Source organism: Vanellus vanellus (genome assembly GCF_965231255.1).
Source record: "Vanellus vanellus genome assembly, chromosome: 15".
NCBI classification, from domain to species: domain Eukaryota; kingdom Metazoa; phylum Chordata; class Aves; order Charadriiformes; family Charadriidae; genus Vanellus; species Vanellus vanellus.
In genome coordinates, this window is record NC_138920.1 from 8,259,495 (window position 1) to 8,275,209 (window position 15,715).

A 15,715-nucleotide genomic window follows, 5' to 3' on the forward strand; every position below is an offset into this window, starting at 1 on the left:
TCCAAATTCTGTATTCTACACTCTTTTACCCACTCTGCCTATAGAACTGCAGTTTTATCATATTTTACCTACTTAGTTGGGAACACATAAATTAAGCTCATTGCCTTGAAAACGAGCTATCAAATTTTAAACAGAATACGTCTTAATCATGATAATTCTAACTCTTTTTGTAGTTACTTCTACTCTCCATTCATTTTGATAGTTACAACTATTTCCTGCTATTTAAACTGAAGGGGTTTGGTCACTTTTCAAGGTTATTTATTCCTTCTCAATGCATCAGAAACAATTGTTATTTCTTACCTGTGATACCAAAAGTTAAACCCTTTTTTTTTTTCCCTAAAATTTCTTCATAAAACGAATCATAATGCAGTCTGTCTTTAAAAAGTACTAGTGCATCAACCAAATGCGGAGTCCTGTACACCCACCCACCCCTTTTTTTTTTACCTGTATTTTTCTCAATAAAGTCCATGGATTCTTCACTGGCACTAAAATGACTGGAAGTTGCTTTTTTCTCCGCGTCCTGTTCAACATCAGATCCAGTGTGAACTGATGAGTTTGTACTCATTGGTGACCGTGGCATATCTGTCAATGAAATCCTACGACCAGTACTACTGCTCAGCATAGACTTGCTCATTAGAATCTTGGGCGATGCTGTCATATCAAAGTTCAGTTTGATTTTCTCTTGTTTGTCTGTCTTTGCAGTTCCAGCAGTTGGGTTTGCAGGGTCTAATAACATTTGGTATTGATTGTTGGGAGTATATGGTGTCCGGAAAGGTGCGTAATTAAATACTCCAAATTTTCTACGAATGTTATCAACATAAACCTCCATTTCTTGCATTGCACTATTGAAGATGCTTTTAGTCTTTTTCACAGAAAAAGGAATTTCTTTAGACATGAGGTAGCAATTATTTATTGGAACCCAGGCCCTACACATAAAACAGAAAAATAAAAGATAATATAACTACATTTCACACTGTGGACTGGCATTGGCAACTTTTGTGCACATATAATTTATTTTAGCCCAATCAAAGATACATATACCTCAGATGATTTCAAAGGACCTTCTCTACCTTCTTCTTTTAATAGTTCAGTGCTTAGCTCTGGTAAGTAAGTGAATTGCATGTCTTAGATTATCACTAGCTTATTTTACTCTACCCAGTAACACATAAACCATGAATAAACACTGATCAAATAGGACAAAATATTCCTAATTAGAACACTCTACGTAACTGTAAGATGACAATTACTAAACAGTCTTTCTATCTGTCACAGTTAGCAGAAAAACACAAAAAGCAGGTCAGGAAAAAGACTTCACAAACATATTCTTTAAAGCTTAATATTCTATTTTACACCCCATGTCAGGGTGCCCAAACTCCTCAATGCCAGGAAAAGTTCTATCAACAAGTATTGGACAGATTTTACTTATCATGAAATGAAGCAGACCCTAAAACCATGCCTTCCATGATACTAAAATTCCAGAAACTTTGACTTAATTATTTCATGCCCCTATACATGTTTTTAAAGTACATGTTTTTATAACTGTATAGATTTTTATTTTCAATTCATGATAAATCAACTTATATTCATCACGGCTTTCTCCATCGAAGCAGAGGGTTCACAAGTACAGAAAACTTAACTGCTTTCAGAGTAAAACTGGCGTCTTCAACACAGATTATATTTTCTATATTTTTTAAATCTACAATTGTGTGTTTATTCCCATAGTGTTTAGACCACATAAACAACTTTATTGGCCTCTTCCACCCTTAAGAACTACAGTTCTCTGCAGCGCAACACCAGACACAGGAATTAACCTGCATACTCACTGAGATTATATATGTATTCATCTTACAAACACAATTTATATTCTACAGACGTCATGTAAGAAACTAAAACTGTATATGCTACAATATTACACAATTTATTAGTGTCAAGGTTCAAAAGACAGGATCCAAAAACTCTAAGAGCACAAAATTGCAACAAGAACTTTGTAAGTACAGCCAAAGACATCCTTCGGTTACATTCCCACCTGTCGTGTTGGCCAAAGAAACGGGCATCAACTTGCCCATCTTTATCCCTCAGTGCTTTAGCAGGCCAGAATGGAAAGCCCTTGAGTTTAGCCCAGACCAAAGGGTGGGGATTGCTCTGGAGGAAGAGGCAAAATACACAGTAAGAAGTCACAAGCAGTATTACATTCAAATCTGATAACATTATTATTTTTTAATTGTATGTGTTACTTCGATTCAATAAAGACCCAACACGCACAAAGCACTTGCCAAATACAAGACTCCACTTAACTGTATACTTGATCTATACATACTAAATTCTGAGAGAACAAACTAGTTAAAAAAAAAATTAAAAAAAACATAAAACCTTAAGCATCTCAATTAAACACATCATAATTGCGCTTTTTAATTAATTTGGTTTTTATTAGTCCCCTCCAAATATGTAGCATAACGTAAGTTAGGCTAGGGTCAGTCTTTCAAATTCTCCATTTTTCACTTAAGTCCAAGTGACTTAAGTGACGTTTCTACTTAAGAATCTTAAGGAGTCTTCCCATGTTCGGTGCAGTATTAAACAAAAACAGACAACCTATTAATCGGTCATGAAAGAAAAATCAAGTCTAAATTCTGAGATCCACACCTAGAGAAAGAGGCATTCACATTTCAGAAATCTTACTCTGAGTGCAAGTACCACATGCAAGCACAGATGATTCAGGAGCAGACACCATATTTGAGGATAGAGAAGTTGCGATCTAGTTGCTGACACCTTTACAGTTATTTCTGACGGAACCAATCCTTCTGTGAAAGCATGCAATCTTACAGCTAAAGATCTTGAGACAGTCTGACTTCACAAAGAGCATGATGAGCAAGCACAAGCTACTTGGTAAACTACAGCAGCCCTCCTTGACTCAGAAACCACCATGTTTAGAACAATGGAAGGATAGCAAGCAACAGTCAAATCAGAACTGCTATTTTCATGTATTAGCTAGACTACCATATTCCTTAACTTACACAAGGCTCACAAAACCAATTTTCTCGTTTTTGGCAAGCAGCTAAATAACATTCCGGACATACTTCAATTTCATTCATCTGAAAAGAAAAAGCAAACAGTTATTGGGGAGCTTAAACAGAGTCCAAAGTGTGACCAGTATTATTCTGTTAGCCTGTCTAGTTTGCTAGCATCATTTTCACACAAATTTGTGGTAATAAATTAACATTTACATGCTGTGAAATCAACACTTTTGAAAGACACCCATCTTTTTCAACCCCTGTAACACATGCATTACAGTTAATAAATCAGTCACATTTTTACGTCCCTCTTCAAATTGTACTGTCATTTTTTTCAGTCAAAAAAAATAATCCTTTGTTTGATGTTGTATTTATTCTGGTGATAAAGAATTATTTATCATAATTTTTTCCAGTGGCAAAAATATAACCTCAACTGGGCATTTAATTTCATAATTTATGCAGAACCAAAAATAAAATATTTTACTCCTTATGCTCCTATTATATAAACTAGTTAGAATATCAGGCTCAAGTTACATATGTATTTTGTTCTATTAAGAATTGATAAATTCTCAGAATTTATGTGGATCAGGGATATCGCTGTGTCAACCTGGGGATTGAGAAAGCAATTCCATAAATACTAAGGGTCAGGTCATTAGATAATTTATATCAATGACATAGTGTTCAAATACATTAAATTTAGAATAGCAAGTTTTTGTGGTATTAAACATTATGGATTGCCACTGAAATAAAATCACAAGCAATACACACATTAGAAAACACGTATTATTTCACCCACGAATACATGAAACGGAACACTTTAAAAATATCGAACAATTAAGTTAATTGGGGCACAAATACCTCGTGCTCACAGATTTTGATGATGACTTTTGCTGTTTGTGTCAATTTGTGATTTCCTGAGGAAAAAATAAAATGCTTTAACCAAAAAATTGTTATGTTAGAATTCTGATAAAATCAACAGTTTTTACATTTAAAAGTTTACATTAAAGACAAAAGAGAACATCTAAAAAGATGATGTAAAACACGTATGTATAAACTACATGCATGCAAAAGCAGAAGGTAGCTGCTTTTCTTCTCAACAGAACATAGTAACAATGCCAAATGTTCCTTTTTGAAGCTTACTGCACCCTGCCCGGTACTGATATACTCAGTGAGGGACATGCTGTATCATCTCCTCAATTAGGTCTCCTATAAAGTGCTGCACAATGCAAAAGCAACCTGGGAGTTTGAAACAGTTGATAGGGGTCAGAACCAGATGATCTTTAAGGTGCCTTCCAACCCAAACTATTCTATGATTCTAAATTAGTTGAATTTTTTTTTTAAGGTGGAATAAGCATGGTTTGTATTTGGTCCTACAGTTTTATGTATGACAGTTGTTAAAAAAAAAAAAAAAAATCTGCTGGATTCAGGCACTATGGTCTTTAACAGGAAAATAGTTTCAGCGTTTGCCAACTAGAAGTCTACAAATTGCTCTATGACTTATACCATTTCAAAGCTTCATATTTTAGGACATAAGTACATATTAATACTCACCCCCATTGTAAATAATGCAGTTGTGCAAAATCCATTTGGCATCAGCCAAAAATGCTTCAGTGCAACCGTACATTTTCTTTTTAACATTCTGTAAAGAAACAATTAAGAATATATCAGGAAATAGAAATGAGTAAAAAGTGACAGCTTCAGTTTCTTCCTGAACATTGTTTTTTATCAGTTTTTATCAGTTATACAATCAAGAAAACTGACTGTATTTACTGTAAGAATTATGATTCTAAATACTTAAAAATCTGTCAAATTCAGGGTGTCTTTTGACTGCCCTGAAAATGTATGAACTGTCTAAATTAACTCTAAATAATGAATTATTTAGATCAGCATCTTCAACATTTCAAAAAAAAGTATTCATTTACTGAAACAGTGTTCTATTCGATGCCTCTTCAGAAAACTGAGCCCTTGATTTCTTCTACTGACATATTATCACTCCACAGCATTTTTATTTTTCTATTTTTACAAGACCCAGAAAAAAATATTGGTCATAGTACATAAGACAATATGTTTGATATTCCAGTCTGCCCACTGGGTAAAGTAATTAGATTAAATAAAATCAGTCATGTGGATTTGTTACACCTTTATACCATAAAGACATCAACCTCCACTGTAAGGACATGGAGAATGAAAACTTGCTGTGTCTTCACCAGGTCCTAGAAGAACAAAGCTCTGCAATGCTTCATTCTTCATTAAGCAGAGAACGGAGAACTTAATAATTTGAAACCTTTAAATTATAATTGAACTGAGAATGAAAGTCCCATCATCCATCTCTTGACTGTTTCTTTTTTCTTCCACACATCAGGTGCAGTGGATTACACTTTGTTGAATGATCAGCAGAAGACTCTGGAATGACCCCTGGATATATACGCTCAAATGGTCACAAATTAATGGACCAGTGATCCATTAATAGCTTACAAACATGATGATCAAATGCAAACTCTGGTTAATGAAGTCTCCCCACAGGATCATTCCTGGAATTAGATTAATTTATATAGGAGGTCATCAGTGTAAGCTAGTCTTTTTCATACTGTTTTTCCTGAGCATTTGTTACTGGTTCAGACAAAACAGTGGACTCGTTCCATTGGCATATGATTGTTTTTATGCTATAACTGAACTGGCATTTATAATAACAACAGAAAAAACCCACGCATGTAAATAATTTCAAGCAACCTCTCTCCCCATCCCATCAAACGCTCCACAAATCTTAATGACAGCAATCAAACTCAAGGAACTTAGCTTCATACAAACCTTCTCTAATGTACAAAGGTCCATTGGATGAAAGATATATTCTGCATAATCTGGGTGTTGATCCAGTGAAACTGGCTTTTGAAATGGCTCTGTCTGTTAGAAAAAAACAAAATTACAGTGCTTATCAACACTGACAGTTTCATCAATAACACAGTAATCGTTCTTTTTCTAATACTACTTCCAACTGTGATGTCAGAGAAAATTCTTTAAAAGTAATTATAAAATTTTGTGAAGTCATAAAGTACTGGCAGAACAAAAGGAACTAAAAAGTCTCATTTAACTGATTTTTCGTATGCTTCAAGTAACGAATTGCAAAAGTTAGGGGGTTTGTACAACATACTGTTATTATTTACAGTAGGTTTTTTTGGTGGGGAGTATGGGATGAGGCTCAATGAATAGTTTTCAGCAGAATAAAGACACAATACATTTCTGACTCACTAGACTCACAAATACTTCTTTTTCAGACTCTCATTAGAATCATAACTTTCAAAACAATGGAGGCTTGGCAATGCAAACACATTCACACCTTTATCAGTGGCACTCTACATTTTATCTGCTAATGTGGAGGGACTGCAAATTCTTTGAACACAACCAATTAAAGTACTCAGGTACCAAAACAACAGGTTATTAGTAAAATGCCTAAAGGGCAAAATATCTCAATAGCATTCATTAAACAGTAGCTTTCTAAGAACATTTTCAGAACACTTTGTGAATGCAATATAAACAAACACTGACGCTTGCTTCTGAAAAGCAGCACTTAAAGCTTCTAATGGCTCCATCTAATAGGACAGTATTTACTACTCCAGAGTAAAACAATTCCAAGAGCTAAAAATCTGTCAGTACTTAAGAGTAATCTTCTCAGAAATTGCCACTATTGTTCTGATAAAATACTTATCATAGAGAGATCAGAGTTGCAGAGAGGCCGTGATTCTGCACATCTGTTTTTCCCAGTATATTTTACTACAACAGTGCAGGCACAGAGACACTCTCATTGCTCTAACTTACATATGGGAAGAAGAAGGCAACAGGATTTAAGACAACCCTTGGTAAACCATCCCATAATATTTTAATTCACTGTTTTCTTCACACATGTGAAACTAGGCAATGCTTGCATGGTGAAGAAAACTGACCAGAACTGTTGAAACTTAGAAGCAAGAATGAGTGACTGGAATAGCTGAAATTTTGAGGCATGGTGATTTTGAGAAGTGAGTTTAAGACAGACACGTGGAGATAGGTACATGTTGGAGGAAAATCAGTACTTTACGTCCGTGATTAAATTCATAGAACAGCAGCCTTATACTGTATGAACGTTAATGGCACAGGTTTTCACCACACTCACAAAAATTACTTCAGTATTTTAGAAGTATATTATACAACTAACTTTAGTGGTAAGAATAATTTCAACTAACAGATAGAAGCTAGGTTTTCAACAAGTATAATCAAAAATGTAACAGTTTCTGTGCCTAGGGTTCCTACCCATATAACTGTATGTAAGAGATCATATCTCCCCATTCCCCTTGTATCTTAGAGACAGCATTGTTCACTTTCGGCGAGTGAGAAGTCACCACGTCCCACTGGAAAGCCAGATTATATTTTGACTACACCTACTGAAACTATGTCCAGAAGTTACATTAAGGAACTACATTTTAAATGCACTCCCAAAACAGTATGTACAGCCTAAACTGATCTGTCTGTACTAGACAGCTGGCAGACAGCACAGAAGCTGTCACATACAATATGATAAAATAAGCTAGGTTCATAACCCACAAAAGGAAGCAAAACTCATGATTATGACAAACATATGATCCAAGCATTTTTAAAAAAATTAAAAAATCTTCCTTACCCCTGGCTGTTTCATTTTCTGTAGTGCAAACTTCAGTAAATATGATAGCTGTTCAATGGTGAGCATTGTCATAGCTTTACTCTGTGTTTCTATGCATTCTGCAACTGTGATTTTCTAAAAGTTAAGATTAAAAAATATTTTATTAGCAAACATTTCTAGGTAAATTCTTCTCCACTGAAACATTCTAGCATTGAAACGGAAGATAACAACTATCTTCTAAGAAACAAAACATTTCGGATGATGCAGTGTAAGTACTTCAGATGCTTGTTTTACTTGGTTTTTGTTCTGGTTATGCTAATTTAAAAAAAAAAAAAGAGAAAAAGAAAAAAAGGGAAAAGACCAGAAGGTTATCCATCATCTTCAAGATCACACAAAGTGAATGTGTGAATACATAAAATTCCCAAGTACGATGTAGGCCCACAGCAATGTGAATGAGTGAGGTCACCTGGGCTCTAATACAATAAGTGATCAAAGGAAAACATCCGATAAATCAATTTACTTTAATGAAAGATACTTTGATGCTAAGTATTCCCTCCCCAGGAATCATTGGAGAGGAATGATTAAATTCTTCCCCAGCCCTGCAGAAAAAAAAAAAATTAATAAAATACCCACTTGTTTATGTAGACCCTACAGTGCAATTTTTTTTTCTGCACTGCTGCAAAGCTGATCAGCCCACTAGAAGCAGCACAAGTTAAACTAGTCAAAACCGCAGAGTGTTTTCAGAACTAGAGGTGCCTGATGAAGACATCACGCTTTGAAACAGTGCCTTCTCTAGAGATGGAAACACAAAGGAAGTTGAAGACTCATGGTAAGAAGGCAAACACAATCCAGGTACACACAGAAAACGTGGTGAATCAGCAATGAATGCCTCCTCCCTGTACAAACTTTTCTGGCACCTTTACCAAGAGGCAACATACAAACAAACCAGAAACATTTCAGAACACAAAAAAGCTGCTTATGTCTCACAAACAAGAAAGCCGCTCCTTAAACTAACCTCACATTCTGGGCAAAACCAATCCCCCTCTGGTTCCGCTGTCAGTTTCAGACACTTAGCATGATAAACTCGAGGACAGAGTTCACAGCAGAGGACTTGGCCTTCCCGATGACAAACCCAGCAATAGAAATCATTCCGTCCATCCTGCGGTACAACATCAACAGGGTCTGTGGTGAGTGGCTGCTTCATATAGTAAAACGGACCATGTCTTAGTTCTGACTGAAATGTAGGCAAGAAAAACAGGTTTGGTTTCAAAACAAATTTGCATTTTTTCAAATAATAATATTCATAATATATAAGCAGACAGCAGTTTACAAAGTTTGATTAACATTTAAGCAAGCACAGTATCTTACTCATTGCACAAATTCATTCATAAAGAGTTTTACTTCTTATTCAGATGTCAAATGCCAGTTTACACTCAAGACTGAAAAAAATTTTCGTGGCAAGTGAGGGCATCGAGTGCAAGACATGACAAAAGTCAGTAAACACTTATCTTCAAGAAAAAATTATTTGTATGGAAGCTATTAGGTCCTCTAAACTCAGAATTCCATGGGGCTGTGCAAGCTAAATACTGAGATATTTAGTGGCGGCTAAACCTGGGACAACTGAAGAAGTTAGTCCTGAAACAAAAAGTTGAACACCATGCAAATCTGTCCTAAGTTGCAGCAGCTCACAACTTTGTACAATGTTGTTAAACAAGCCAGCACTGATTTTGATTAATAAGGCAAACTGTACAGTAGGCTGACAAAGGAGCAAATTCACATCCTGAACAGCCACTTCTGCTACAGGAGCAGGAACACAGGGAGAGATTTAATCCACCATTTAAATGCATAACAGAATTTAAGACTCACAGTCTCCACTGGTTTGCCTGCACTAGAAAACAGTTAACAGTTAACTTTGTGAATTAGTCCTCCACTTGAGCCCCAGACAGCCCAAAGATGATACAGCTGATTCCAAAAGACAAGAAGTGAAGAGCCTGGGATGGCTAAAATGGGTCCTCAGATACCTAAAGTTTGTTAGATCAGCTTTGAAGAGCTGCTAACATTTATTGGAAAACTACATTCTATTTATCAATGACAAGTGAACTTGGTTTCTGTTTGGTGTTAATTATAGGGGTGGTTTGCTGAGGAGGGCATGGAGGGAAACAATCTTGAGTTTTAGGTAGTTTATTTACCGTGATTTATTTGTTTGATGTAAAAGCATTTGCTCATGACATTGCTTGTAACTATGCAAATGGCTGCTTGTAGTTTGCAGAACCATTTTCTTTGGTTCTCAGGTAATTTTGCATGCATCCTACACATTTACACATAGCAAGTTCTTAGACCCTTGAGCTGTCACATGCCCACGTGACTCACGGAACAGTGCAACCATATGCATGTTCCATATCTTTGCAGATCCTGTACAAAATTAGTCACACAGGGTATAAATTAATGTCACCAGAAACAACCAGCATGCCAGCTTGGACCGTGATATTTCTAGGTTTTTAAAGTCACAAAGGATAAGGTCTAATTATTTGTATGCGTAGAGGATCTTCAAGGTCAACTTAGATGATGCAGAAGTAACAACCGAGCTGGAGATGTTATATCTCAAAAGATACACCAGAGTACAGATGATACAGCTACTAAAAAGATACTTTGTTCCCACCATGGAAATGGGCAAAATGCTATTTGCTGTACTCTCTGCATCTGTATTTAATCATATAACATGACAAGACTTTCAGAAGGAAGGTTCTATGACACCCTGTGGAATAAGAGGGACATCATAAGGCCTTAACTACATTTCAAATGTATTACTACTACAATCATTCAAACAGATACAAAGGCATAAGGAAACCCAGAGTGAAAAAGGGAAAGTTGCAATTTACAGTGCAGAAACATGTTTTGTATGCAGCTATATGCACCACAGCTGCAAGACCAAAATCTCAACAGTGTATACGTGGAGATGCAGCTATGGGGCATTTCCTCAATTGCAGATAAAGGAAATTACCAGAACTTAATACATATTCTGACTTTGAAGTGGGTATAAGCAGTATGTCCACACTAGCTTCCTAAGAATCAAAGATACTGCTTTAAGACAAATATAAAACCTGTGAAATTATTCCACAGAAATCAGCTCATAACATCCAAACTGAAGAGAAGTCCATTTTCGCTAAAGCGTGAGAGGAATTAATTTTCTGTTAGAGGATACTTGTATCTTTCAGACATCTATCACCTTATTTTTTCTAAGCCAAGTCTAAGAAACAAAAAATAGAAAAGGTTCTAAGACTCAAAAAAGACCCAAAGAACAAAACTAAAGGACTGAAAATGACTGATTCAACTGCATCAAAGGACCTTTTCACTAGTTCTAATCAGAGTAAAATATTTTAAGAGTTTAAAATGTAACAGTTATAAAAGAAAACCTTTGATTTCTCAACTGTTTCACAACTCAAAGAGCCGGCAGCTTGTTTTAAAGTCTTTAATAAAGTCATTAAGACCTGTAGAATGACATAGAAAACTGAAGAAAAAACAACAGTATCATAGCGTTGTTTTGGGGAAAAAAAGATCACTATTTATATTTAGCTTCAATTAGTAGTAAAACAAGCTAACAACTTCACTTACATTATAACTGACCGACTAACTATCAGAAGTTCCTAATTTTTTAACCTGTCTGCTACATTCTACAATTCCATAATTCTTTGCTTATATTTCAACACTGTAAATACCTGCTGGCATCATTCTGAGGATTTGTTACTGCATATACAAAATGTAATACAAAGCTTCATGCAACTATAACTTTAGTAATGGTATCTTGAAATACTCAAATATTACAAAACACTTTGTAATGTATAATATTAAGTTGGAAGTTTCCAGTGATGATGTCATACCTTAAAAATGGATTTATCAGCCAATCAGAACCATAGCTATCAGCTACATTATACTTGAAACTTAACCTGAGAGCAAAACAAGTAACTGTATGCTTAGCTCTTATCTGTTCAGCAGTAAAAGAACCTTTAACAACTCCTGCTACCATATAGAGCGGAGGTTTGCACCTACTTTAGAAACAATCACCTTCAGGCATGCCCATTTCAAATTTGACATGCAAGACAATATTAAATTAAAAACAACTTGTAAAAGCTAAATGAAACTAAACAGATGATATTTTCTTGCTATCTTGTAACAAATACAGCAAAATAAGCAAGTCTGATTGCTTCTTCATTAGATATACAACTTTACTCTACCCTGTACTCAGGTCTGAGATACCTAGAAAACAGAAAAGGATTTACTGAGGGGAATGTATCAAGTTCAACAACTGCGATCGTGTTTTCACATGTATTTTTAAATGCATGAATAAAATGTGAAAATTAATACCCTAAGATTCAATTCCACTGTTTGTAAGATTATCTCTACACTGCACAGTTAGAAGCTCAGACTTCAGTGGAGCAACAATTCTTCAGTAAAAGTCCAGATGTAAAGGAATTTATACAGCCTGCATTGAAGCTCAGTAAAAGCCACACTGGCCATATTAAACTAGTACAAGCACGCCTACACATGCTATTACTAGACCTCCCAATTATCCTTAAATAAAATATGCTCGACACTGTAAGACTGTTCTCTGGCAAGGCCTGATTTATTGACAGTCTTTGTTCCAGGACAACTGCAGTGATTAGGAATTTAATTTCCTTTCTTAACCAGTGCCATTGTACTAGTATAATATTTAATGTGGATGCTGTTACACCAGGAAAAAGTGCTTTATACCCTCGGAACTTAATCCTGTGTTTATATAATCCTGGTAAAAAGCACTGACACACAAGAGCACTTTGAAAAATACACAGGCATGTCATTATTAAATTAGATGAGAAATACTTTCAGGGAGGCTTAAGACTGCTTTCACGTAATCTCCTCCAAGATGATGCAAGTGCTTTACAGCATTTGCTATTCAATACAATTCATATAATTCTTTCACACGCATCACACATTGAACAGAAATTGTCAAAGTCTTCAGGAGTCAAGTTCTTCCAAGAACTACAACAAATGCTATAAATTCAGTATTCAGAAGACACTGAAAATAAGATTTCAAGCATGAAGACTGAAAAGCACTTGTCAGTGTGATCCTTTGATTTAACTAGTTGGGTAGGAGTGTACACTGCCCAGTAATTTAAAGGAAGGGGAGGGAATCTGCAGAGTACCAAGGAAGGAGCTGGACTTTTGTTAATAATTGGCAGTAGGACTGAAAGCAGATAAGTGACTTCTACTAACATCTTTCTTAATCTAGGATATCACGCCACCGAACATTTATTTCCTTTTAATGGTTTTAATTAATAACAGCTATTATTGTTGTTGTTATTGTTATTATACTCCTTCATAATCCTTTTGTTCAAAATTGTACTTACTGGTTACACATTTTATTAGCTTTATGAAATCAAAAAAACAGGACACAGGTCGTCTTTCTCATACAGATGTAAAACACAAATAAAAACATCCAAATCCAACTTACAATGCCAACTCCTACACCCTCTGCATTCAAAAATTAACACCCTCTTCTTAAAGTACAAAACCTGAGCTTTCTAAAGAGAAGAGAGCTCTTGATCAGCTGGCTCTACATCCTTCATTGTTTCATATTCTAGCATAACAATACCATGACTTCTCTTACCTGCTCTTTATTATTACTATTCAATAGACCAGGTTTCTTTTTCTTTTTTATAGGACTTGTTGATGCATCTTGTGGTGAGTGGCCATTAGAGGAATGTGGAGGGCTGGGGAATTTCCTTTTCTGTGCTGTGCGTTCGGCAGAGCCAGGATCTGTAACAGATACAAACAATATGGTTGAAGAGCGCATATCAATGAAAAACATACAAACAAGGTTATGGTTTGCCATTCACACTCCTTTACTCAATAGAATAAAAATTCTCAATTGTCTTTCACCCAGTCACTGACAAAACTGGAAGCACAGACTTGCTAAGTAATGCCACTGTTAAGTGAATTCTCAATATAGTAATTTATAGTAACAATAAATATTTTTTTCTTTTCCCACAGCATTCTGGCCATTCATCTCATGACAAATTTCAGCATCTTTTAAAGTATAACAACAATTATTTCTGTAGTTTAGCAGAATGCTATGCTAATTTATGTCATACACTTTAAAACCAGAGAAACAACAGTAACAGTTCCTGACAGCTTCACTCACGTAATTTAGGAACATAAGCAACACAAGTTAAAACATGGTAAGAGGAAAGTCAGTCCTCATCATTTGTTTCTCATGTTTAAATAAACTTATTGAAATATGTCAAGAAAAAATGAAATTGTCCTGTAGTCTGAAAATCAATATGCTACCTCAAATACACAGTCATTTGTAGTACCTGCTAAATTGAACCATAAAAAGATAAAATTAAGTCAAGACTCCCAGTTAAGTAGCAAGTTTTGACAGCAAGATAGACCAACAAACAGAAAGTTACGTAACTTTTCAGTGCCTCTCACAGTCAGAGCTGTCACATTCAATCAAGCAGACTACAAGAGCAATTTAATAAGTCACAGCTTTCATCTATGCCTGAAGTTACTATTCCAAGCAACAAAGATGGCAGCAGGGAGCACATGCCTGTGTCTCAGTTGCTCATGGATTATCATCATGGTGTAAACTCATCACACTAGCAACTTAAGCAGCCCTGGTGGCTCTGAACTGCATTTTATGAAACTTGCACAAAAATATTAAGAAAATTAGAAGGAAATTGAGACATAGCTCTATCAAATTAGTATCTATTACGATGAACTTCAAGTCTGCTTCACCCCTCCAATTATGCTAAATAATTTGAATTCTTCAGATTTTTTTTTTTTAAATTCATTAGAATTTTCAGAAGGTATTATTTACAGCTTTAAAAGGGTTAATACACCTCAAAAAAATCACTGACAAGCTCATCAGAAATATCGTAGGTAAAAATAAGAGCATTTGCAACATCATTTTCTGAGAACAAAATTTTAAATAATTCCTAATGAATATGGAATGCTCAGCTCAATTACAAAGAACTTACTACCATTTTTCAGAAGAAACAAGCATGCAATCAGCTGTAATAGACACTCATATAACAGTAAAACAATCTGACAAAATAAAAATGAAAGTTCAGAGTTGATTTAACATGTTTAATTTTCCCTTAAGCTTTTAATGCATGCAACACAACAAAATTATAGATAAAACCATAGGGATCAGAAGTCATCTATATTATAGAGAAACAACTGAACCCTCCCCAAAGTTATTCCCGTATTTTCAATCCCCTAGTCACATGTGTTAGTGCAAATATTTTGTGGCTGCACACTAAACAATTGAGGAATAAAACCTGTCTAAAAAATACCTTTTTTTCTGACCATTTTTTTTCTACAACCACAAAAACCCTCGTAAAAAATGCTTGTAATGTGCTCAGCAAAGCAGTTATACTGGACAGGAACAGGTAGCTAGAAGGAGAAATGCTGCTTTTGGTATTAATGCCACCTTAAAGGTTTTTCAGTCAAACAACAGGTTTTGGCAGCTATTTGACAGAAGCCAAGGCAATCAGACTGCTGGTTGCCATGATCCTATATCGCTTCCCTCCTGGATCTGTATTCTTGCCTTCCAGGGCTCACTGGGTGATGGGCTGAGCTGTCTCAGGTTGCCAAGTCACCAAAACCTCACTGAAACACTTCACCTGAGACTCCAATGAACATCAGAGGTACCAGAACAACCACCAATAACTGGATCACCTTATCAGAGCATGTCTGTTGTCAACAGAATTAAATTACCTATAAAAAGATCCACCGAAAAATACTAAAAGTTCCTCAAATGGAAAAATACTGAAAACCACAGCACTAGACCATTTCACATAGGCCGTAGACAAACGCCTTTCTCCCACAAATGCTTCCCAATCTGACTTAACTATTTATTGAATTAGACAATTTTGTTGAGCTACAACATTCCTCTCAGGGAATGATTTTAACACATTTAAGGAATCTCACACACAATATGGCCAGGGACACTTTCTCATTAGACAGTCTCACAAGTGAGCTAGTAAAACACAATTTAGCTTAAAACTGTGTTCAGAATAATGCCCTGTCAAAGTGA

At 35.5% G+C, this 15,715-nt stretch overlaps 1 protein-coding gene across 3 annotated transcripts in view; it reads right to left on the reverse strand.

Annotated features, from left to right (window-relative positions):
• ZMYND8 (zinc finger MYND-type containing 8) overlaps positions 1 to 15,715 on the reverse strand; it is a 49,650-nt gene that overhangs the window by 21,944 nt on the left and 11,991 nt on the right. For all 3 annotated transcript variants that reach the window (XM_082491365.1, XM_082491363.1, XM_082491364.1), the window contains exons 2-10: positions 13,283 to 13,431; positions 8,654 to 8,872; positions 7,660 to 7,773; positions 5,817 to 5,909; positions 4,560 to 4,647; positions 3,867 to 3,922; positions 3,012 to 3,089; positions 2,027 to 2,142; positions 445 to 926 (exon numbers count right to left, since the gene is read on the reverse strand). In XM_082491365.1, the coding sequence (XP_082347491.1) occupies positions 445 to 926; positions 2,027 to 2,142; positions 3,012 to 3,089; positions 3,867 to 3,922; positions 4,560 to 4,647; positions 5,817 to 5,909; positions 7,660 to 7,773; positions 8,654 to 8,872; positions 13,283 to 13,431 (1,395 nt within the window). The remainder of the gene's footprint in view (positions 1 to 444; positions 927 to 2,026; positions 2,143 to 3,011; positions 3,090 to 3,866; positions 3,923 to 4,559; positions 4,648 to 5,816; positions 5,910 to 7,659; positions 7,774 to 8,653; positions 8,873 to 13,282; positions 13,432 to 15,715) is intronic.